General features: G+C 40.7%; 1 protein-coding gene, 1 long non-coding RNA gene and 1 other non-coding gene across 7 annotated transcripts; 2 read left to right on the top strand and 1 right to left on the bottom strand.

Moving 5' to 3' along the window:
* Nucleotides 1–821: 821 nt before the first annotated feature.
* On the bottom strand, nucleotides 822–1,882 carry LOC146367404 (uncharacterized). The gene is made up of 2 exons (XR_014797553.1): nucleotides 1,795–1,882; nucleotides 822–1,684 (listed from the first exon to the last, which is right to left on the bottom strand). It is a non-coding gene; the product is annotated as an uncharacterized LOC146367404 (long non-coding RNA).
* Nucleotides 1,197–21,492, top strand: LOC146367402 (anoctamin-8-like). 5 transcript variants are annotated; one of them, XM_084911966.1, is made up of 18 exons: nucleotides 1,198–1,578; nucleotides 3,980–4,090; nucleotides 7,260–7,392; nucleotides 9,826–9,964; nucleotides 10,071–10,167; nucleotides 10,462–10,578; nucleotides 10,735–10,862; nucleotides 14,261–14,422; nucleotides 15,147–15,299; nucleotides 15,738–15,864; nucleotides 16,040–16,095; nucleotides 16,195–16,269; nucleotides 18,002–18,499; nucleotides 18,740–18,892; nucleotides 18,971–19,162; nucleotides 19,270–19,401; nucleotides 19,614–19,724; nucleotides 20,132–21,492. In XM_084911966.1, the coding sequence occupies exons 1-18, from the start codon at nucleotides 1,374–1,376 to the stop codon at nucleotides 20,792–20,794; spliced, it is 3,252 nt and encodes a 1,083-aa protein (XP_084768092.1). In that variant the 5' UTR covers nucleotides 1,198–1,373; the 3' UTR covers nucleotides 20,795–21,492. The 5 variants fall into 5 exon arrangements, with proteins under 5 accessions (XP_084768093.1, XP_084768092.1, XP_084768091.1 ...); XM_084911965.1 differs by having other exon boundaries at nucleotides 18,737–18,892; XM_084911969.1 differs by lacking the exon at nucleotides 1,198–1,578 and adding an exon at nucleotides 1,985–2,073 and having other exon boundaries at nucleotides 18,737–18,892.
* Nucleotides 14,813–14,885, top strand: trnak-cuu (transfer RNA lysine (anticodon CUU)). The gene has a single exon. It is a non-coding gene; the product is annotated as a tRNA-Lys (tRNA).
* Nucleotides 21,493–22,097: the final 605 nt, after the last annotated feature.

Genomic DNA, 22,097 nt, shown 5'->3' with positions numbered 1-22,097 from the left:
ATCAGCTGCAAGGTTCAATTTGCTGTGTTTTGAGAGATTCAAAGTCTCTTAAATCACATTTTTTCCTGATTCTAATACTCAGAAATGTGTCACCAGAGGGTGGTCAGAAAATGCCAACATGCACATTTATTTATGTTGTTCTGAGCAGCAGAAAGTTCACAGAAGCAGTGGACCTGTGAGCTCATGAGAAATAAACGTGAATTTTGTTTTCTTCCTTCTTCAGTTTTATTAAAATTGTATTTGAGCATTGACTTTGTGCTTACTTAAATGTATGCAATGATGTCTTGGGAAATATTCATGTGCACTTCTATCGAACAGGGAAATGGTTAGTGTGGCTTGACCTAATTAAAATGTGACATCATTTTTTTTGGTTTCGTTTGTCTTGTTTTGTACATGAATAAACGTGTAAAACTCAACTTCATTATGACCAAATACATGACCCTGCCTAAAACCAACTTGTTAGTTGTGTCTAACCATAGTCGCATTTGCTCGCTATATTTTTAGTTGAGTGAGCAAATTTGGAATATGTAACTAGGCCAGCAAGTCACACACAAAAATACAGTGAAATGAAAAGGCTTCCATATGCAGTCCAGAGCCACATTTTATAGATGCCAAAATAATGAGATATGACTCAGGGATTATTAAAAACATGACCATGTCAGACTGTCAGGTTTCTTAATTTACTGCTGTGTAATAAGCAAACTACTGAGTGTCATGTGCCTACAGACTTGTATAGAAGCTGCTGTCACCACTAGACCCCTGTTAAGCCATGGTAACCACTTCCTTGGCTGCATTCTCCTGCTTGCAACCTCAGAAGATGATTTAAAAAGCAAACTAGTCTGAATTTATTTATTTTTAATTCACAAAAGACTCCGATGATATCCAGGGCAGAAAGAAGATTGATTTAAAAACAATTGGTTGCAAGTTTACAATCAAAAGCACATTTGTTACTATACAGATACAGGCCATGAAGTCCTGGTGATAACAGGCTATTAATCTTGAGCACTGACCTAATTTAATATGTGAGAACTTCCAATCCTGAAGGGACTCAATACAATCCTGTTGGCTTTGTAGATTTTCAATAAATATATTTTTTCAAAAAAACCAAAACATAAAGTGCACCTTCATATCGCCAGTGGACCTGCAGTCTGCTAGGTGTTCCCCTAAAACTCTGTCGTCACACAGTCACGACTGGTGCGCGTAACGTGTACATGCCATGATCATGTTCCTCCTCCTCTTCCTCCTCCTCATCTTTCACATACATTAGGGTTTCCCTTTGCACGCAACAGCCATGAAATAAACGAAAAAATCAGAGTCCTCCGTGCGGTGCGGTCTTCCAGCCAATTCACCAACTGGAGTATTTGTGCACCACCATGCAAGCGGCGGGCACCGCGGCAGCTGTTGCCGATGCTACTGTAAACAGTGGCAGCAGCAGCAGCAGCAGCGCCGCAGACATAAGCGACAGAGACGGGGCAGGGGAGAGGATGGAGAGGACGGTGCCAAGCGAACAGCAGCAGGACAGGACCAACAACCAGCAGCAGCATCAACAGACGTCCTCAACCCCGTCTGGAGTGTTGAGTGAGTATCGCAGAGAAAGATTGAGGGGGTGGGGAGAGGGGTGAACGGCAAAATGTGTGTGTGGACTCGCTTTCTCTGTGGTCACAGAAAGCGAGTGTTTGTGTGCCTTTACCCAAAAAAAGAAAAAAGAAAAAAAAATGAGTGAGAGAATGGGGATAATGCACAAACGATATGGTGCAGTCACTGATGCTGAACAGACTTTACTGAATGACTCACTGGGGAGACTGGAGGGATCCGTCTGTGACTGGGTTGAGGTTTCCGTGTCCTTTAATTTCGCCGCTACACGGTGCGCATTCCGATTCAGGCAGGCCCGGGAAGAGTCCGAGGCAGGCTTTCTGGTCCACAGGTGCATGAAGGGCTGATATGCAACGGAGGTGTGTGTCCCGGCGGGCTGTCGGACACTGTGCGCTATACTCCGAAGACACTAAATAATGCGCTGCGAGCTCAGATGTCAGCTGTGACTTTACACGGAGAAATAGCATGCTACAGTAGTGAGTAAGCAAGAGATGGATGGATGATGGATGGATGGATGGATTATGAAGATTATAAAAAGCAGTGGGAATTATATGCGCTGTCACCTTTTACTCCACTCTTCTGTGACACTTCATGGGGGTTTGCTCTGTAGTGGCATGTTTCAGGACGCATAGATACCTTGCCTTTATTAAAGACTCGGGTAATAGTCTGGGCCTCTTACTGTATAACCCTTACAGTCCTGGCCTGAACAGTGTCACGATAGCTACTGCTTTCATTTACGATCTGACTTCAAGCCAGCCAGCGTAAACCACACTGGGGGGAAATTTAGTGTCACATAATATATATACATACATAAAAAAGAACTTTAAACTTTCAAAGGTTTGGAAAGATATCCTACCATTTCCCATTGCTCTGTCAGTCTGGAGGCTACAGCAGATTATCAAAGCTTCCGTCTTTCTGGTTTGTGTGTAGCCTGTTTGTTGAAGACTTTGCACTTCATGGATGCTTGCCTGCTGTTTGACCATTGCATGCTGGGAAACCACCCCATCCCAACTTGACTTGGCAACAGAGTATGTAAACAATATTTAGGCTTACTCCTGAATAAATATTTAAATTAGTAGTAAAATCAAACGGAAAAAAAACATGTTGAGTCCCATTGCGCTTGATAAATATCATCATTCTCATTCGTTATGTGAAACCTCTCACTTTTGTATCAGTAAACTTGATCTTAAAATCACAATTAATGATCATAAAAGCAAAACAAACTGCAAAACCTGGACTGATATAAAAACGCAGCTGTGAAAAAAAAAAATCCGATAGCCAGTGCTTAGTAAGTGTAATTTTGTTTGTCATTTTATGTATTAATTTATCTATAATTAATATGATAAATATGTCTCATGGTGTGCACCTGCTCCATTGCATTCTTATATTAAATAAGCTCATCATTTAAAGATAATTTGACCCTAATTTGATAAATTGCTTCTGCCCGGGAGAGAAATTTGCATGTCAGACACACGTTCAAGTAGAGGATCCTTCATGGCTTTAATGAGCGTTTCTGTCATGGGGAACCAGCGAGAACATCGGTGTGCAGTACTCTGAAACACACAGAGCATGGAGTAGAACCAGCCAGTGTCTGTAGCTTGGCTTGGATCGCATCATTATGTCATACAAAAAGTCAGATCTTTATGAATTTATTCATCGCATTTCTGGTTAGGTGTGATTGATGTTGGAGTTTATTAGTTATGTATTGAATGCAGTGAGCCACAAAATACTGTAACACAGAAGATGACAGCAGCACCGAAGGCCCTCAGAAAGAGGGCTAATACGTGCTGTAAGTAGGTGATGTGATATTGCAGAATGTGACATCCAGAAGACAGGCACACGCTGAAAGAGTGTTACAGTATAATTCAGTGAACTATGAAGCGATTCGCCCATCACCGTGGCTGTCGCTCCTGAGCGTGAGCCACTGAAAACCAACGCGTGAAAGGCACAGCAATAAAAATGATGACTTCAGACTTCAGCGTGTCGTTGTAATGGACAAGTGGGATGACACTGCTGAGTACAACCGAGGCCTGTTGGTTTGTCAGCACTTAATTTTTATCTAGAGAGGCTTGAAAAAGTAGCTTGTTAGTGAGTATTTACTCACCGACCAGTTTGCAGATGGTTTGTTTGTTTGCCTCTCAGAACATTTGCTCAGTCACAGCACTGTTAACCTTCACTGGCGATGACTCATTATTTTCTACATTTCAGTCCCTATGTCACCATGACAGAGCAAACAGTTAATAGTGAATGGAAAATGTTGTGATTAAACTGATATCAATGAAAAACTGGTCAGTTGTGGTTAGCATCTGTCTTTTTTCTCTTTAAACTTTGTTAATCTCAGTTTGACCCAGTCTCATCCGTTCTCTATATTTCCTGTCTTTCTTAGATAAACTGTTTGGGAAGCGACTTCTACAGGCCAGGCACTTTATTATGTCACGGAAGTCCTGGTTAAAGATGGTTCCCACAGAGAACTGTGATATACTGATGACATTCCCAGGTACAGTAAGCTCAGACGTGTCCTGTTTGTTTTGTTTGTCCTGTGCTGAAGCCCTTGCTGCAGAGAGAACAGTGTTCATTTAATATCAGTGATGATCAGCCACCCACTTAGTCAGATGATTGTGACTGTCAGATGGGCTCTGGGACAATTAGAAATCTTCCATTTACTGTGCTTGTATTTGCACACCATCCCCTTCTGCAGTGTATTTTAATGAAGCTGTGAATTCGTTGGCCAAACCTTCACATATACAACACGAAAGTCCCATCCTATACATTATGTTGCATTTTAACATGATACCGTTTGTGTGGGGTCTATGTTAGACTGCTTTTGTAAATAATCTTTGGTGACATGAAATCCTGCAGCATATATGTTCAGTTTACTGCATCTCTCTGGCATTTCTGCTCTTCATTTTCAAGACAGTGTGTCCTGTTTTCGAGGTGTACATTTTACGACCTGAATTCCCAAAAAGGTGGGATGCTGTGTAAAAACAGAATACAATTATTTGCTGATCTCATAAATACATATTGTACTTACAGTGGAATACGCAAAACATCAAATGTTTAAAGTGAGACATTTGACCAAGACTGCAGGGGGACTCCTAATCCTCCAACCAGTGTAAAATCTTAACCAAATCAAACATGTGGATCATAAAGAATGAGATAACCATGTCCGGTCAGGGCCTGGGTTAACAAGGACTGCATCGGGTGCCGTTGGCTAACAGGGTGCTGGAGGAATCTGTGCTACTGTTGATGAAAGATAAAGAAAGAGGAAAGGGGAAGGCATGTTTGAAGGCAAGGAGAGAGAAGGAAAGACAGGGGAAAGTAGCAAATCTAGGGACTATAACTGGCAAAGAAAGAGAGCTGGCTGATATGATGGAGAGAAGGAAACTAAATATATTATGTGTGCAGGAGACCAGGTAGAATGGAACATTGTAGGTGGATTCAAGCTGTTTTACCAAGCTGTAAGTAGGAAGAGAAATGAAGTAGGGGTAATCTTGTTGGAAGAGTGTGTGAACAGTGTTACTGAGGTGAAGAGATTTTCAAAGTGCCCAAAAGGGTAGACGTGAATAAAAAGAGAAAGAGGAACTCTGGAGTAAGTTGAATGACGTGGCAGAGAGTGTCTGAAGGGGGAAGAGGGTGGTGATTGGAGCAGACGTCAATGGACATTTGCGTGACAGAAACAGAGGTGTTAAGTGGGTATGGTGTTAAGGAGAGAAACGCAGAAGGACAGATGGTGGTGGATTTTTGCCAAAACTATAGAAATGGCTTTGGTAGGGAGGTAAGAGGGAGGACCATGGCATGACATATAAGATTGGAGGAAGGGGCACACAGGTGGATGACATCTTGTGCAGAACGTGCAGTCTTAAAGAGATAGGAGGCAGTAAGGTGGTGTCAGGAATGTAGTTATAGGGAACATCAGATGTCTGTAGGATGAATGGAGGCAGATATAAGGATTAAATAATGCAACAGTCAAAGGACAAGAAAGGTGAAGAAGAGAGTCCAGGCAGGGTGGAGTGGAGGGACACGGTTGTCAAGGGTGAACTCTGACAGAAGGATGGCACCAAGAGTGAAAGGGATGGTAGTGAGACCTGCTATGAATGAATGAATGAATGAATGAATGAATGACAGCTTTATTTGTCGCAAGCAGGTTGCCCTGCAGCGAGATGGTAACCCCCCCCCCGACCTTACACACATAACACAGACATCACATGGAATTACAAGTCGGAGATCGGTAGCGTTACAAGAAAAACACTGAAATGTACACAACAACGGGAAGGTACAAGAGGAAAAAAAAGAGACCTCCACTCATGCTGTGCTTCCATGTATGATTTGAAAATGGTGGCAGGAATTTGACAAAATTCCTCTCCCAAATTTCCAGTAACTGCTCTCCTCAGTCACCGGATTTTTACAGGCTGCTGTTAAAAGAAGAGGGGATGTTACACGGTGGTTTACACGACCCTGTCCCAACCTTTTTATGAGACATGTAATCATTATAAAATGGTACATTTTCTCAGCTTAAGTATTTAATATGTATTTGAAATGTCTTCTTGTCAACAAAATGTGTTTATGCAATTTTATTATCCTCATTATTAAGAACTGAGGTTATATATATAACCTCAGTTCTTATATATGTAATGTCTTATATATATAATGTAAAATGAATTTCATTTAACTTAATTAGAGTAAAGGGATGGTTGAGACTGTTAAGATGTTTTGTGGTAAAACAGGAATTGAAATGTAAACTCTTCGACATTGGATCTTACGATTACTGTGAAGATTTTTTATGTTTAAGAAAACAAATCTGAAGAATGCGCGTCTGTTTTTTATGACCACTCACTGCACACACTTCCTTTTGAGCCGACCTTCAGCGGAAACGTCGGCTGCTTTGATTGTTTAGAGTTCAACTGTTTCCACCTATTTACGCTTTGATGTTTTAAGTCATTCATCTGAAAGTGCACACATGACGCACAGAATTGCACCTTAACTGTCTTATCTTGCGTACCTGCAGTTTTTAATCTAGGCAGGCACGCTTGAATTTTAACCAGAAAATGTAGTCTTATCAAGTCAGCTGAAGCAGTTTTTATCAACCATAAATGGCTCAGTATGAGTTTATTCTAAGCAATCAAAGACAGCAGCTGTTACAAAATTGTAACTCAACAATGTGCAACAGTCATAGCTGAATCTGATAGAAAGAAACACACACGGCACATGTTTATATATAAATTGCACCTGTTTTAAAGCGTTTCCACGTTAGATGAACTTAACGTTGTAAATGCTTTTCAGTGTGATGTTTAGTGTTAGTAAGGTCTATAACAGTTTCATTACTGGTTCAAAATGTTCATAGTCAGCTGAAAAAGATTGATTGGTTACAGTCCATCCTCAATAGCTTTTAAAAAAATCTTTGTGGTAAATGGAGACAAGTATTTAACTGGAAAGGCCTGTTACTGCCACCTCCACCTCCCACCTACCTCCCTGCTTCATGACACTTCAGTCAGAGCTGTGAAAAACTGGCTTTGGTTCAGCCTCCTTACACAGCATCAAACATGTAATTTCCTTATAATTTTGATAAACGAGACTCTAAACCTGCCAAGTTAATTTAGACTGTAATAAAACTACATGTAAATGACATTAATGCGATTGATAAAAAATGTCAACATTTTTCCCTACAGACACAATAGATGACCACACTCTGCTGTGGCTCCTTAATCAGATTCGGGTTGGAATCCCACAAGTCAGCATCCAGGTTCGACAGCATAAACACACCCAGGCAAACGCCTTCTTCATCACAACAACGTTTGAGAAGTAGGTAACTCAAACTCTGTCTGTGTGTGTTACACCATTTTGACATTTTATACCATTATTGATTTACACCTGCTTCATCTTAGCCACAAACAAATACCCAGACTTAGTGTTGGGTCGTGGCAAATAAATGTGTTTTGGTATGAAAGAACTGTGTGTTTACAGCTCCTATTCAGTTAGGTGCAGTTAGATACAAAAATGTGAAGTATTAATTTTACATACATGATTAGATGGTTTTAGCATATACAGTTAGGTCCAAATGTTTGTAGACAGTTATTTTTGTTTTTGTTTTTCCGTTACGTGATCTTGTGTGCACCGTCACAGTGGATTTTAAGATTAAAGCCCAGAGCTTCAGCTTTAATTAAAGAGTTTTTAAAAAATTATTATTATTTTTTTAAACTAACATAATTTTAAATATGAGGACTGTTTTTAATATTTGAAAATCCTTTGTAGTCAATGACTGCATCAGGTCTTGAACTCATGGACATCACCAAATGCTTTGAATGCTGTGTTTGCACTTTGTCCCACATAGCAAAATTGGTATGGTCCGAATCTGGCCCACACAATGTGCTTACACATGGCCCACATACCGCAAAGAATGACGGCCCTTTGGTGGCCAGGATCTGGTTTGCCAAAGGTGGCCCACACATGGGCCAGCACAAGGCCAGTTGCAGACACACTGCTGGCCCTGTGCTGGCCCAGAACAGTTTCAGCTCTGGCCCTAGATGTCAGCCTAATGTGTACCTTAATTAAGCCATGTAATAAGAACATGTGCATAATAGCGCAAAAGTAACATGACAACACTCTGTTCAGACAGTGAATGGACTGATTCTTATATAGCATTTTTCAGCTCTCCCAGATTACTCAAAGTGCTTTATACAACATGCCACATTCACTCAACCACACACTTTCGCTTAACTGAGTGCTTCCTAACTACATTCATACATATTCGCACTCACAACATGCAGACTGGATTAGCCAGGTATCTGGGAGCCAGATATGGGAGCCAGGGCCTGGCCCATATCTGGAAAACATACGTCTTATCATGCCAGATGTCGGCATGATACATTGCCGGCTTAATACCAGATCCGGGCCAGACCTCCTTGCAATGTGGGATAGCTCTGTCTGATCAGTTTGCAGCATTTAATTTGTCTGAGTCAGAGCTGTACACATCACAGCTCATCCTGCTGCTTCTATCAGCAGTCACATCATCGATAAACATGCCAGTCATACATGCCCATGCCATAACACTACCTCCACCATGTTTGACAGATGATGTGGTGTACTTTATTTCATCAACTGTTTCGATTTTTCTTCCGACTTTTCTCTTCCCATCATTCTGATATAAGCTCATCTTGGTTTCATCTCTTCTTTTTTAAAGAACCGTGGAGGCTTTTTAGATGTTTTCTGGCAAAGTTTAATCTGATCTTCTAGTTCTTGAGTTTAACTGGTGGTTTTCTCTCATTATTTACACTCCAGAAGATGTCTGTTGATTGGAGATCTTGACAATGATACCTCCTCCAGAGTGTTCTTGACTTGGTCTGAAGTGTTTTTGTTAACTAAGGAAAAAAATTCACAATTCATCCGCTTTAGTTGTCCTCTGTGGTCATTTTTTTTTTTCGTTGGTGTTGAAGATCTGGCAAGTATATTCATTCTTTTTAACAATGTACCAAGGTGGAGTGGGTGGAGATGAGAATTAGGGGTGATTTGTGACTCTAGAATAGCAGCAAGAGTGAAAGACGGGTGAGACCTGCTATGATTTATGTTTTGGATACAGTGGCATGAACACAAAGACAGGAGGTAGTAGAGTTGAAGATGTTAAGATTTTTATTGGGAGGGACCAGAGTGGAAAAGATTAGAAATTAGTACATTAGAGGAACAGCTCAGGTTTAGTGGTATGGAGACAAAGTTAGAGAAGCAAGGAGATGATTTGGACATGTGCAGAGAAGGTAGTGGATATATTGGAAAAAGACTGTGCCAGCTGCCAGGGAGAAGGAAAAGATGAAGACCACAAACGAGATTCATGGATGTGAAGGAGGACATGCAGTGATTTGGTGTGACAGAGGAGGATGCCTGAGAGAAAGGGAGTCGGAGGCAGATGACCAGCTGTGTTACAAAAGACCAGGTCTTACCCGGCCAAAAAAAATTGGTATTTAGTCAATTGTTCCAATAATAATTTTGTGGCTCTGAAAATGGAGTACCAAGTGTAAAATGTCACAGTCAATGAACAAACTCTTAGCAAGAAATGTAATTAGAGTATTAGAGTAAAATTATTTTGAACACATGTGACAAGTCATCCTCCACCTCCACTTGTATTCACTGCAGTTTGATATTAACCGGCCCTTAATGTACCTAAATAATGAAACATTTTCAGTGCCGCGTCTGTGCAGTGTCAGTTCTCCATCAGGATTTATGCTGCTGTTCATTCACCCTCAGCTTACTGCGAGGAGCGGAGCAGATGGGCATGCACAAGAACATTAAACCACAGTTTGGTGGTGGCATGCGGCGCTTTTCCTGTGAGGAGGACAACATCTATGAGAACATTGAGAGCGAGCTCTGCTTTTTTACCTCTCAGGTTAGAAGCCAAACCCTGGGTCATGTTTGAATATCTTAAACGGTACAAACGGATTAAAATGTATGTGTTCTTTTTTTTCCTGCTTTGTGTTCGTGGTTTTGTTCAGGAGCGCCAGAGCATCATTAAGTACTGGCTCGATAACCTGCGAGCCAAGCAGGGGGAGGTGCTTCACAACATTCACTTCCTGGAGGGACAGCCAATCAGTATGCTGGGGGTTTTTTTTATGAGCGCTTTATATTGAGGCATTCCTTAAATACTTCACAAATGCATTTGCATTTAAATGCAATATTTCATATTTTATCTGAAGTACAAATAGATGCCAAGTTCATCATGAACATCTGTTGTTCTAACACAGGAACCCTCACTGAAAACTATCAGGACATCCACTGTTAGAGTTTTACTTGTTTCACAAAGATAAACTTAATGTATTGTTTTTTTGCTTAATTACATAAGATTTTAGAATCCATGTTTTTCCAAACTTGATGTGTCCTCTTTAGTTCCAGAGCTGATAGCTCGGGGGGTGATCCAGCAAATGTTTCCTCTTCATGAGCAGAGGATACTCAACCAGCTGATGACATCTTGGGTCCAGGCTGTATGTGAGAGGCAGCCCCTCGGTAGGAAGATTTACAATTTTACTTTGGAGGGCAGTAAACAGAAGGCCTCCATTAGGCCTACATACAGTTATAAGGAATATTAAATGACACTGTAAAACATTATGTGATGCCTTCAAATCCTAAACCCTCAACATTTTCAATTTTTCTACTTTGTAGATGACATCTGTGACTACTTTGGGGTGAAGATTGCCATGTATTTTGCTTGGCTGGGTTTCTACACCAACTCCATGCTTTATCCTGCTGTCATTGGCTTTCTCCTCTGGATGCTAGCAGAGGCTGACCAGGTACTTGGACCATTTTTTTTTCTTTCTTGAAAACATTTGTAATTTTTGGACACAGATTTTTGACAGTAAATTTGCCTCTGTACACCACCACAGTGGGTTTCAAATACTCAGAAGTAACTGGACAATTGACTACAAACAGAAAAAGCACGTTCCCTCATTATTTCTTGATTAATTAGGAAAAGATCAAAGCTCTAGAGCTGATTCCAAGTGTTCAGCTTGTATTTGGTATTTCTTCTGTTCTCACTATGAGGTCCAAATAGATGTTGATGCAAATGCAGGTCATCATTAATTAGAAAAAAAGAGACGATTGTTTGATGACAAAATTATTTCCAGGAAACACAACTTCACAACATGTAGCCAAGTCAAAAACACCCTTGAGGATGTAGGCGTGTCATTGTCAACAATCGGTAATGTACAGAATTTAAACAACTCTACATCAAGTCTACAATCAACAGTTGCCTTCATGTGTGGAAGAGTTTGTAAACACTCTGTATTTCCTTGTTCCTCTTGTATTTCCTTGTTGTAACAAGGTGCAAAACACTGGATACACTCAGTAACAAGGAGGCCACATTATGCTTCCCCAGACAACACCTATAACACAAAAGCCTGCACAGTTCTGAACAGGTGAAACCAAAATTAACGAGTGAAAAGAAAAGCAAGAAGAAGTAGAGAAACAGCTCATGAAGCATGCCACATTATCTACTAAAACATGTTGGCGGCAGTGTCATGGTATGACTGCAGTGGAACCGGTTCACTAGTGTTTGCTGATAGAAGTAATGGGATGAATTGGAAGTGTACAAGGCTATACTCTCTACTCAGCCTCAGACAAATATTATAAAACTGATCAGACATTGCTTCACGGTCCAGGTGGATAATGAAAAATGAAAGTATACTTCAAAGACATTTACAAAGCAAAGAAATCGGATATACTTCACTGGCCGGGTCTGTCATCCAACAGAGCATCAGGGCTCTAGAGTGCGACCAATTTGGTCGCAAATACGACCAAATTTTTCAGTGGTGCGACTAAAAAAAAATATTTGGTTGCACCTGTGCGACCAACTGTTCGGGTAGCGAAAAAAAAAAAATCTGCAACCTTCCCTGTGGTCAACAACAGACACACATTATGCCCCTATCGTGGACTAAACCAATCAGAGATAGTAAGGGGCGGGACCTCTCTGATTGGCCGTGGTCCAGTTGAAAGTGCAGGTGGAAGTGGGAGGTGAGTAGCTTGAATAAAGCGATATCAATTCATTAAATCCTGAATCAACTTTTAAATATAACTGCGTTTTGCCAGAAACGCCAGATTCTCAGATTAAAGCTCACAAAACCATTTCAACAACAACCAAACAGCAGATGAGAGCAGGTACACGGATTCCACACAAAGACGTAAACACAGAACGGACCCGACGCATCAGAATCAACTTTGTCTTTCTCGGCTTTCTCACCCGACGGCCCGTAGACGGACACGCTGTCGGAGCTTAGCGATTCTGATGCGTCCGGTCCGCGCTGTGTTTACATCTTTTTGCGCTGATTCTGAGCTGCAGGTTTTGTCTCTCTCCAACCAAAATTCACGAGCCAGCAGCAAAAGAAGCAGCAAAAGAAGCAGCAAAAGAAGCAGCAAACTGCGCGTCACATTTGATCAATGTCGTCATGAATTTTGCTGTTTTGCTTCCACGACTATTAAAATCACACTCCATGCACAGCTAGCTCTCTCTCTATCTCTCTCTGTACTTCAAGAACAGTTTCCCGTCTCCAATCTCTGTTTTCTGTATTATTCATTCGCTTATTACCCACCAGTCTACCGTTGTTTACAGCACTGTCGGCTGCTGTCTTTTTCTTTTCTTTTTCTTTTTTCACTTAAATGACCTCGGACAAGAAAGCCTATTTTTTCTGTTGTTCAATACTGAAGAAATTTAAACTTTATATGCAGAACATTGTAGAATATTTTTAAGGTTATCTGCTATAAAAAGCCAGACCAGGAAAATCTCCTTCATGTTTTTCTGTGTTTTATTCTCAGTTACTTTCACACAAAGGCATCTGCTGTGATGTTCACAATTCTGATGAAGTCAGTACTGATAAATGATCAGAATTATAATATTTCTGACTGTCTGAGGCTAAGTTGAATCGAATCAGGACTTTGAAAACCGGAATCGAATGGATTATAGAAATCAGTGATGATACCCAGCCCTAGTGAGCAGCCTAGGCACAACAGAAGTGGATGTAGCTGTAATAGGAAAAGAACTATTGCTAACTTTTCTGTTAAGTTAAGGCCTGATCCTTCTGAAATTCATAGCCAGTGCTCTGACACGGTGTCATCAATCTTTGAATGCTGAAAAAGCACAGTGTATCCAGAAAAACACATTATATTATATAAATTATTATAAAATTTGTGTGCACCTAACTTTTGTGCCGGTACGCCTAACTTTAAAAAGTTAGGCGTACCGGCACGCCCATGGCAAAAAGTTAGTCTAGAGCCCTGGAGCATGCTTTTCAGGTATTAAATACAAAACTGAATGTAGAGACCCACAAACAAGCAGCAACTGAACACAGATCCTGGACAACCTGAAAGGATTTTCAGGATTTAAAAAATAAATAAAATAAATCTTTACATTTAAAATTATGCCAGTTTGTCCAATTTCCTTTGAGCCTCTTAAAATGAATGCCTGTGTATAAAACCAGCTTTAATTTCAAAGCAGGTCAAGCCAAACCTTTGTAAAAGGCCTTAAATTAAACATGAAAGTCTGCACCTCAGTCACACCTTCATTGATTTAAAATCCACTGTGGTGGTGTACAGGGGCAAAATTACAAAAAAATAAAAGCGTATTAATCTCAGGAAAATATTTAATTTTTTCTTTAGCTTGTTGTGGAAATTGAAAAAAATGTATTTGTATAAAGCATATTCAGAGTATTATGTCATCAAACATATGGCTGTGGACCACTAAATATTCAAATAGATGACGGAAATAATCGTATTTGTTTCAGCGTATCGTTTTCTGGTTTGGCTCTCCTGACACTGTAAATACTCTGGCTCAGAGGCTTTTAATTTGAATGTGTGAGATTGAAAAGATAGCAGTCCCTGACAGGAAGTAGGCAGCTTTGATTTATGGTCAAGCTGACGTGCTGGCACGGTGAAAGCAGAACAGATAAAAATCCCTCTTCACGATCGCACAGTTGCTATGTAACATGTAAGGAGTAAACACTGGGGTAGTATGCATGAAAGTAAATATGAAATTTCCAATGAATTGCCTCTAATGTTTTTCATAAACTGCTTAAACTGTTTATAAGTTAAAACAACACATGATACAAACTAAATAATCTAATCAGTGGCACTGCATGGTATAACTTTATTATCACATGTTACAGCATTTTGTCTTTGGTTCTCTAATGCTCCTGCTCAGACCAGTCAGGATATCTGCTGTGTGGTTTTTGCCCTCTTCAACGTTGTGTGGGCGACTTTGTTTCTGGAGCGCTGGAAGAGGCGAGAGGCAGAGCTGGCTTACAGGTGGGGCACTCTGGATACCCCCACAGAGTCCTTAGAGGAGCCCAGACCTCAGTTCAGGGTGAGCACTGATTCAGATCTTATACCACCAAGAATTTTTCAGTGATAATGATAATAAACTTCTAAAGCTTTTTTTTTTTTTTAATTAATGGATTTACACGCAGACTTTGAATTCTTTTATTCAGCATTTCCATTTTTATCAAAGTAAAAAGCTATATCGCTGTCTTTGCATGATGCAAGGGATCAGTTACTCAGTTCTGCAGCAACTCAGTTGCGTCACAATTCCAGGAAATGTGATCAACGTGTTTCTAAGAGTATTGTGTGAGTGTGTCTGCGCGGGGGGTGGAGGTGTCCAACTCACTGTGTCCTGCTGTGAGGAATGAATAGAAAACTGCAAGGGGGGGGGGGGGTTAATGCCTCAAAAGGGGAGTGTGGGAACTCCTTAGCACAAGCCCGGCTAGCTCAGTCGGTAGAGCATGAGACTCTTAATCTCAGGGTCGTGGGTTCGAGCCCCACGTTGGGCGTGATAGCTTTTAAAGAAGACACACATATAACCGGAAGTTCTACAAAATAGGAAGATCTGACTTCTTGGCAGGCAATGTTGCAAATTTTACTGATGGCACGAGTTTCATGTAACAAATTATATAGAGAGAATTAGGTGTTTGCTGTGATAACACACCTCATTTCATTTTTACACTTCAAATGATGACAAAAATCCCAAAATAGCCTCCAATCTCATATTCAGCCTGGCCCGTCTGTTCCCTCCTCCTCTGCTGTCTCTGCAGGGAGTGAAGCGTTGCAGTCCTATAACTGGCTGTGAGGAGTTCTACTACCCACCCTGGAAGAGAGCTCTGTTCAGATGGCTGGTCAGCCTGCCCATCTGCCTCCTCTGTCTCTGCTTCGTCTTCCTTGCTATGCTCCTCTGCCTAGAACTGCAGGTTTGACACCCAGAACAACTGTGTGCAGGTTCTGTGAGGCAAAATGAATTTAATATAGTCATGGAGATTATATATATCTGTGTTTAATTCTACTCTTAATGAAATAAATACAGTATATAAGGAGTTTAACAAGAGAGGTAAAAAGTGAGAACAAATTTGCTTCAGACCAATAAAGTCTATCTTTACTCTGTGTCATAACGTTACCATGTTTTGGGGTTTTTTTTAATAAAAGCTATGAAGAATGTAAGATCCATGTCAACTGGTAGTCCTGAGATTTGTGTAATGTGTTATTTTCTAAAACAGGTTAAACAGACCATAATCAACTATACCTCCTACCTGCTCACATTCATTTAACGGCCTTTTAAAAATAGCCCAGGGATTTGAGACATGAATGAACAGGCCATTAAAAATGTATCATACTTCTATTTCACCTTGCAGGAAGTGGTGATGGAGATTCAGGAGCTGCCTAGTATTACAAGATTCATTCCGAAGATACTTCTGGCCATGACAGTAACTGTATGTGATGAAGTGTATAAGAAGATCGCCTACTGGCTCAATGACATGGGTAAGAAGAAATTAAATTTAATGAAGCGTACTTGTCAATGACCGTGATTTAGATTATGTAACTCTTTGGTATGTAGAAGGCTGTCCTATGTCCTAGTCTGCATTTTTACTTTTTGTTAGAGGAAAATCTCCTGCACACTGAATAACACTATTCTTATTTGCATTTCTTTGCCTAGAAAACTACAGACTCCAGAGTGCCTATGAGAATAATCTCATCATCAAGATGGTTTTTGTAAGTCATTATTTCCCCTCATTTGGGGATAAAAACAGTTTACCATGAACGAGTGACTGACCGTTTGCATTTCTGCAATGCTTTCTTCTTGTTTTGCAGTTTGAATTCATCAATTCTTACCTTAGCCTTTTCTACATTGGATTCTACCTCAAGGACATGGAGAGACTAAAGGAGGTAACCACAGTTTTATTTATTTATCCACAGATAAGCAAAATACTGAGTTAAAAGTCATTTTATCTTCAAATGCCCAAATGTCACTTTGCTGAACACTGGGCACCGTGGCCCAAAGTAACAACTCTACACCTGGAACTTGGCAGTTTGCAGTAATAATCTTGTTGTTGTCGGCAATTTTATCAACCAAACTGATTAACCAAAGGATTTTTTTTTCAGCTGCAGACAGCTTGGTTATTAAGTTAAAATGAGTGCCATATTTTATTTTGTATTTGGGGGCTTTTCACAAGAGCTCATTTCCATTTAAGTCAGGAAGTGGAAATAAAACATTACATTAACGTTGATTGTTGATATTAACTTTATATCTAATTCAGGTTCAGCTACAAAGACATAAACTAACAACTTCAAACCATATGATCACATGACAAAAATGACCTGAATATTCAAATTCACAAGGTCCCTATTATGTGTGTGTGTGTGTGTGTGTGTGTGTGTGTGTGTGTGTGTGTGTGTGTGTGTGTGTACACACACACACACACACACACACTGTGTGATGTCAACAGCTAAGCAACTTGAATTTTTATTGTTGTTTCCTTTTGAAGGGGTGTTTTTCCCAACTGGAAACTAATTATGCCAACAGCACATGAATGCAGCATTAGTAGAAATACTTATTTTTTTTATTAAAAAAGCACTACACACACAAAAAAGGTATTTTATCCCCAAAATTCTTATAAGTACAATATGCTAATAGTATGCTATGTTATATTATAGTAAATATTACTGCTGTCTTATAGGTGAACCATTTTTTCTAATGTGCAAAGGTTACATTAAGGCAGGTATTTTGTTTGAGTCTACAAATTCTGAGTGAGTGTACATAGAGTCACGTGGCAAAGTGTAAGGCTACAATCCAAAGTCATTGTTTAGGTGAGAGATTTAATGTTAGTTGTGTAATACCGTATAAAGGTCTTCAGCTATCCCTCATTTTTTTTGTATTTTGCCAATACAATAGATGCTGTGATTTCTTTAAATTTGCAAACAACAATGAAAGTACAGTAGATGAAGCAAAAACCAGTTTGTTCCAACAACCTCAAAAGTCAATATTTGATATGACCACTTTATTTTTCAGTACAGCCTGAACTCTCCTAAGAAAGCTTTCTTCAAGCAGTCATCAGGAGTAGTTCTCCAGGCTTCTTGAAGGACCTTCAAAGATCTTCTGATGTAGGGTGCCTTTTGTTCGGAAACTGTCTGTCTGCAGTAGATTGTTTTTAAGCAACTTGGCATACAAAAAGAAATTGGTCAGGTACAAGGACTGAGTGAAAAAGCAGCCAATGTCTAAAGAAAAGCTTTGGAAGACCTTTAGAAAGCCCGGAGAACTACTGATCCAGACCAGTTTAAAAAAAATTAGAAACAAGTCTATTCCCTTCTGAGTCCCAGAGGGATCCCTGTCAGTCACAGTGCAAACGATGCACGGTGCAGAAGTAAATTTAAAGAATTGAAGGTTGCTCAAGACTTTTGCACAGCATGGCATAATAATGAAACACTGCATTTGTTGGCCTAAACTTTAAATCATACAAGATCAAAGCTTTAACAGCAACACCCACAATTTCTTGAACTAAGCACCAGTTTATTATGAATCCCAGAGTCTGTTTTTTCTTTTACTCAACAATCACTGGGTCTTGCTTTGATGTCATTCTTACATTCAGCATAGTAACAGACCCCGTCCTTCTCTTCACAGATGCTAGCTACTCTACTGATTTTCCGCCAGTTCTTACAGAACATCAAAGAGGTCCTTCAGCCTTACCTGTATGAGCAAAACAAGCTCGGTGTGTTCACCCCAAAGGTGCTGTGGGAGCTTCTCCAAGCCATCGTGCTCAAATATGGCCGCCTGGCTCTGGGAAAGGCTCAAGCTTCAATGACATCCTATTCCTTTCTGAGTCCCAGAGGAATTCCGGTCAGTCACAGTGCAAACGGTAACCCAGAGCCAAAGAGAAGAGGAGATCTGAAAGCAGGATTCAGGCTGACAGAGGAAGAGTGGGACATGACCGACAGTGCCATGAAGCAACGTAAAGTCAGCTTCACCGAGAAGGTCGACTACCAGGATGTCACAATGGACACGCAGGCAGCGGATGACAGCTCCCTAGAGGACAGTCCCACGCTGGTGGAGGAGGGCATGGATCCTTCCAGTATTTTTGATAGCTGTGATGAGGACAGTGATTGTGAAGTGCTGCCTCAAGTATGTGGTTTTCTTAATTGAACTGTGTATCAGATTCTATTGCTGCTTCGTATTCTTGCCGTATGTCTTTAAAATGCTAAATTGACGTCCTTTGCTTTAATAGGTATCAAAGGTCTCAATATTACACTGTGCTGTTTGAGAGTCATTTAACTCACAATATCACAACTAAAGTATGCACTGCAAAGCTATAGAATTAAAGCTCCTGTTACTAAATTAGCAGTCTAATATTTACTTTAGCAGGACACCAAAGACAATACCACCTCTGTCTGTCAGAGAAGAAGGAATGTGGGGGAGGGCACTGATGACAAGAAATCATGGATCGATCCACCGGAAGAGCCAAAAACTGTCACTCTGACCCAGGCCGAGATTGAGAGTTGTATGCAGACATACGAGGTAGGACGACACTTAAATTGAAAATAATTTAACATTTAATAGAAATTTTGTTGCTTAACGACAACTTGACCCTGACAGGACACACTTCAGGACTACCAGGAGATGTTCATTCAGTTTGGCTATGTGGTGCTTTTCTCTTCTGCGTTTCCGCTGGCGGCCATGTGCGCCCTTATCAACAACATCATCGAAATACGCAGCGATGCTCTGAAGCTCTGTACCGGCCTGCAGAGACCGTTTGGGCAGAGGGTGGAGAACATAGGACAATGGCAGGTCAGTGTGTGTCATGCTTTGAAAAATGTCAGAAAAGCCTCCAGGCTCCAGTGTGCACAGCAGGGGCATCTGATAATATGTAAATATCTCTCCCCGTGTGTCACCAGACTGCGATGGAGGCCATGGGCTTGATAGCCATTATAGTTAACTGCTACCTTATTGGTCAGTGCGGGCAGCTTCAGCGTCTGTTCCCCTGGCTTAGTCCTGAAATGACCATCATCTCCATCGTCTTATTGGAGGTATTTGCAGTCGTGTAGATTTGGCAGGGAAGACCTTTGTTTGTTTTCTGTAAATGTGGAAAATGATATTTTCTTATATTTATTGTGATTTTTGGTATTTGTATGACATGTTCAATAGAAATATTAAAGACAGGCGGGAGGGGGAGAATGCCATTGTGCCTTGGTGGAACTGTGTGTTGAGAGTGTCCCTTTGTGGTCTTGGTGGTTTACAGCACTTTGCAATCCTCCTAAAGTACATCATCCATGTTGCCATCCCTGATATCCCTGGCTGGGTAGCAGAAGAGATGGCCAAGCTAGAGTACCGACGAAGGGAAGCTTTCAAGGTATAACTGTGATAGCTTGAAAGACCTTCGGCCAACGTAAGGCTTGCTGTTGGCTGCATACTGTGTCATGTCTTTGTATATCTCTACATTTGTGCCCCTTGGTGCCTCATGGTGTGCATTATCCAACAATGCACACCAGTGAAACCTTTTCTGATTGTTATGAAGAAGTAACTGTATGTGTTTGTCTGTATAGTCTTGTTGGCATCTTGTCTTGATGATAAGTCTCATTATAGAGATAGCAACACAACTATGAGCCAAAATGGAAAAAAATCTAGATATTTGTATTTATGTTTGCATTTATCACTGTTAGTATATATATTTTAAATGTATAATATTTCAATGTGTATTTCTATATGTATTTATCCCTCATCTTCTCTATCTTTAATGTCAAACTTCTCCCTCTTTAGAAGCATGAGCTGCAGGCCCAACAACACTTCCAGCAGCAGCTCAGGCGCCGGCGTGAAGAAGAAGAGCTTCAGCGTCATGCTGAGCTGCAGGCCGAAGCCCGTCAGGAGAGTGACTGCCATAAGGCAGACACCCAGCACCAGCATCACCATGACAAAACACAAGTAAGCAAGCCAGGGGACAAGCCCAAGAGACCAAGCTCTCTGCTGGGAAACAACAATGTGATGAAGCTTAAGCAGATCATTCCTCTTCAGGGGAAGTTCTCCTCCGGCACGTCACGCTCACCGGCTCAGTCCCCAACGGGAGGCGAAGCAAAGCTCCCGGGATTTCTGAAGTTCTTGAAGTCACCTGAGGTGAAAAAAGAGCCAGCAGTGGCAGTTGGAGCCACGCAGGGGTCAACAGTGACCTCTTCAGTTCCCCCTAGTGGCCAGGAGAGGTCACAATCCCCCAACCGGACATTCAGTCCTGGGAAGCTGTTCAGCTTCAGCAAGTCAGAGGGTACTGTGGTGTGCGCAAATGGGACACAGCTGACCACCCAGGCTGCTAACACTCAACCCAGTAGGGTTGAGTTAAACACATCCTCAGAGGAATTACCCTCAAATGAGTCAGATAAAGGTGAATCGAAACAACTGACTGATTTAGAAAGCTCCAACTCAAAGACTTAATAAATGATCAGCCAAACCAGTGTATTATTATAAAGTGGAGAGCAGCATACAAGTGACATTGATGCACCTGCACTGCAGAACATTAGTCATGAGGACCACATGTAAAGTCAGCGAGGATTAGACTTTCACACTTCATGCAACTTACTTCTCACAAAACATTAAACTGTATCTATTAACACTCGACTATCTAACTTCCATGTAAAAATGTACAGTAAGCATAACTCCTTGAATGGAGCTTGAGTAACCTTTAATGAAGGTTCAATTACTGCATGAGTGGTTTTCAACAGCACCAAAACACACTGTATTGATGTGAACGATAGTTTTTTTTCCCCCCCCCTCAATTTCCAGGACTTTATCACCAATGAGCCCTTTTGTCAGAGGTCACGAGCAGCAACTTCCCATTCTGTGTTTATTTCTCCTTCATTTTGATGCCTGTATAAAATGCATGTTGCATTATGTGCATGCATTACTTCTCCATCATGTCTTTTTAGTTGTGAAGCACTTTCAAAGCCATTGTATTCCTCCGCAATAGGTCAGATTTATTCACTGTGACCATAAAAAAAATATTCTATTTTTCTTAACTTTGATTTTCTATGAATTATTTTACTACATAAATTAGTGAATGTACTTCCTTGATGCAAATAAATCTCACTTTAATAAACGCCCATCGAGAAATAAAACACTCACTGTATGACTGACCGCGCTGCTGGATCAATTTCTTTGCTGGATGTAGGGCTTGAATTAAAACGCTCATATACATTCAGAGGCCAGTTTATTAGGTATAGCTGTTCAACTGCTTGTTTAGCCATGCAGACATAGTCCAGATGAACTGCTGGAGTTCAAACTGAGCATCAGAATGGGAAAGGAAGGAACACATGGTTGTTGGTGCTAGAGAGGTTGGTCTTAAGAGTATTTTGGAAACTGAGCTGATAGGTAGGCAATAGTAACTCAAATTATCAGGATCTCTGAATGCACAACATATCAAACCTTGAAGCAGATGGGCTACACAGCAGAAGACCAAAGCAGGTGTGATTGTTGTGAAGAAAAGAACAGGAAAGTGAGGCTACAATTTGCAAAGGTTAACCAAACCTGGACAATAGAAAATTTGAGCAATTTCCATTTTGCAATAATTGTGTGATCCTATCATGTCAATATGGACCAAAACCTCTGAAATATGCTTCCAGCCCTTGGTTGGATCTATGCTGTGGAGAATTCAGGCATTTCTGAGGGTACAAGTGTGTCCAACCAATTATTAAAAGAACTGTACTTAAGTGGTCATTGGTGTATTCTCTTATATAAACAT

Source organism: Perissodus microlepis, chromosome 18, assembly GCF_051167445.1.
Source record: "Perissodus microlepis isolate ML-2025 ecotype Zambia chromosome 18, ASM5116744v1, whole genome shotgun sequence".
Lineage (NCBI taxonomy): Eukaryota > Metazoa > Chordata > Actinopteri > Cichliformes > Cichlidae > Perissodus > Perissodus microlepis.
Note: the sequence above shows the minus strand (reverse complement) of the source record. Positions and strands in the feature narration are given on the sequence as shown.

Bases quoted from the DNA above. Each gene is read 5' to 3' on its own strand.
- LOC146367402 (XM_084911965.1), top strand. From the start codon at position 1,374: ATGCAAGCGGCGGGCACCGCGGCAGCTGTTGCCGATGCTACTGTAAAC. The intron at 10,579-10,734 runs GTAGGAAGATTT...TCTACTTTGTAG, and splicing joins ATGTGAGAGGCAGCCCCTCG to ATGACATCTGTGACTACTTT. The intron at 16,270-18,001 runs GTAACCACAGTT...TTCTCTTCACAG, and splicing joins ACATGGAGAGACTAAAGGAG to ATGCTAGCTACTCTACTGAT.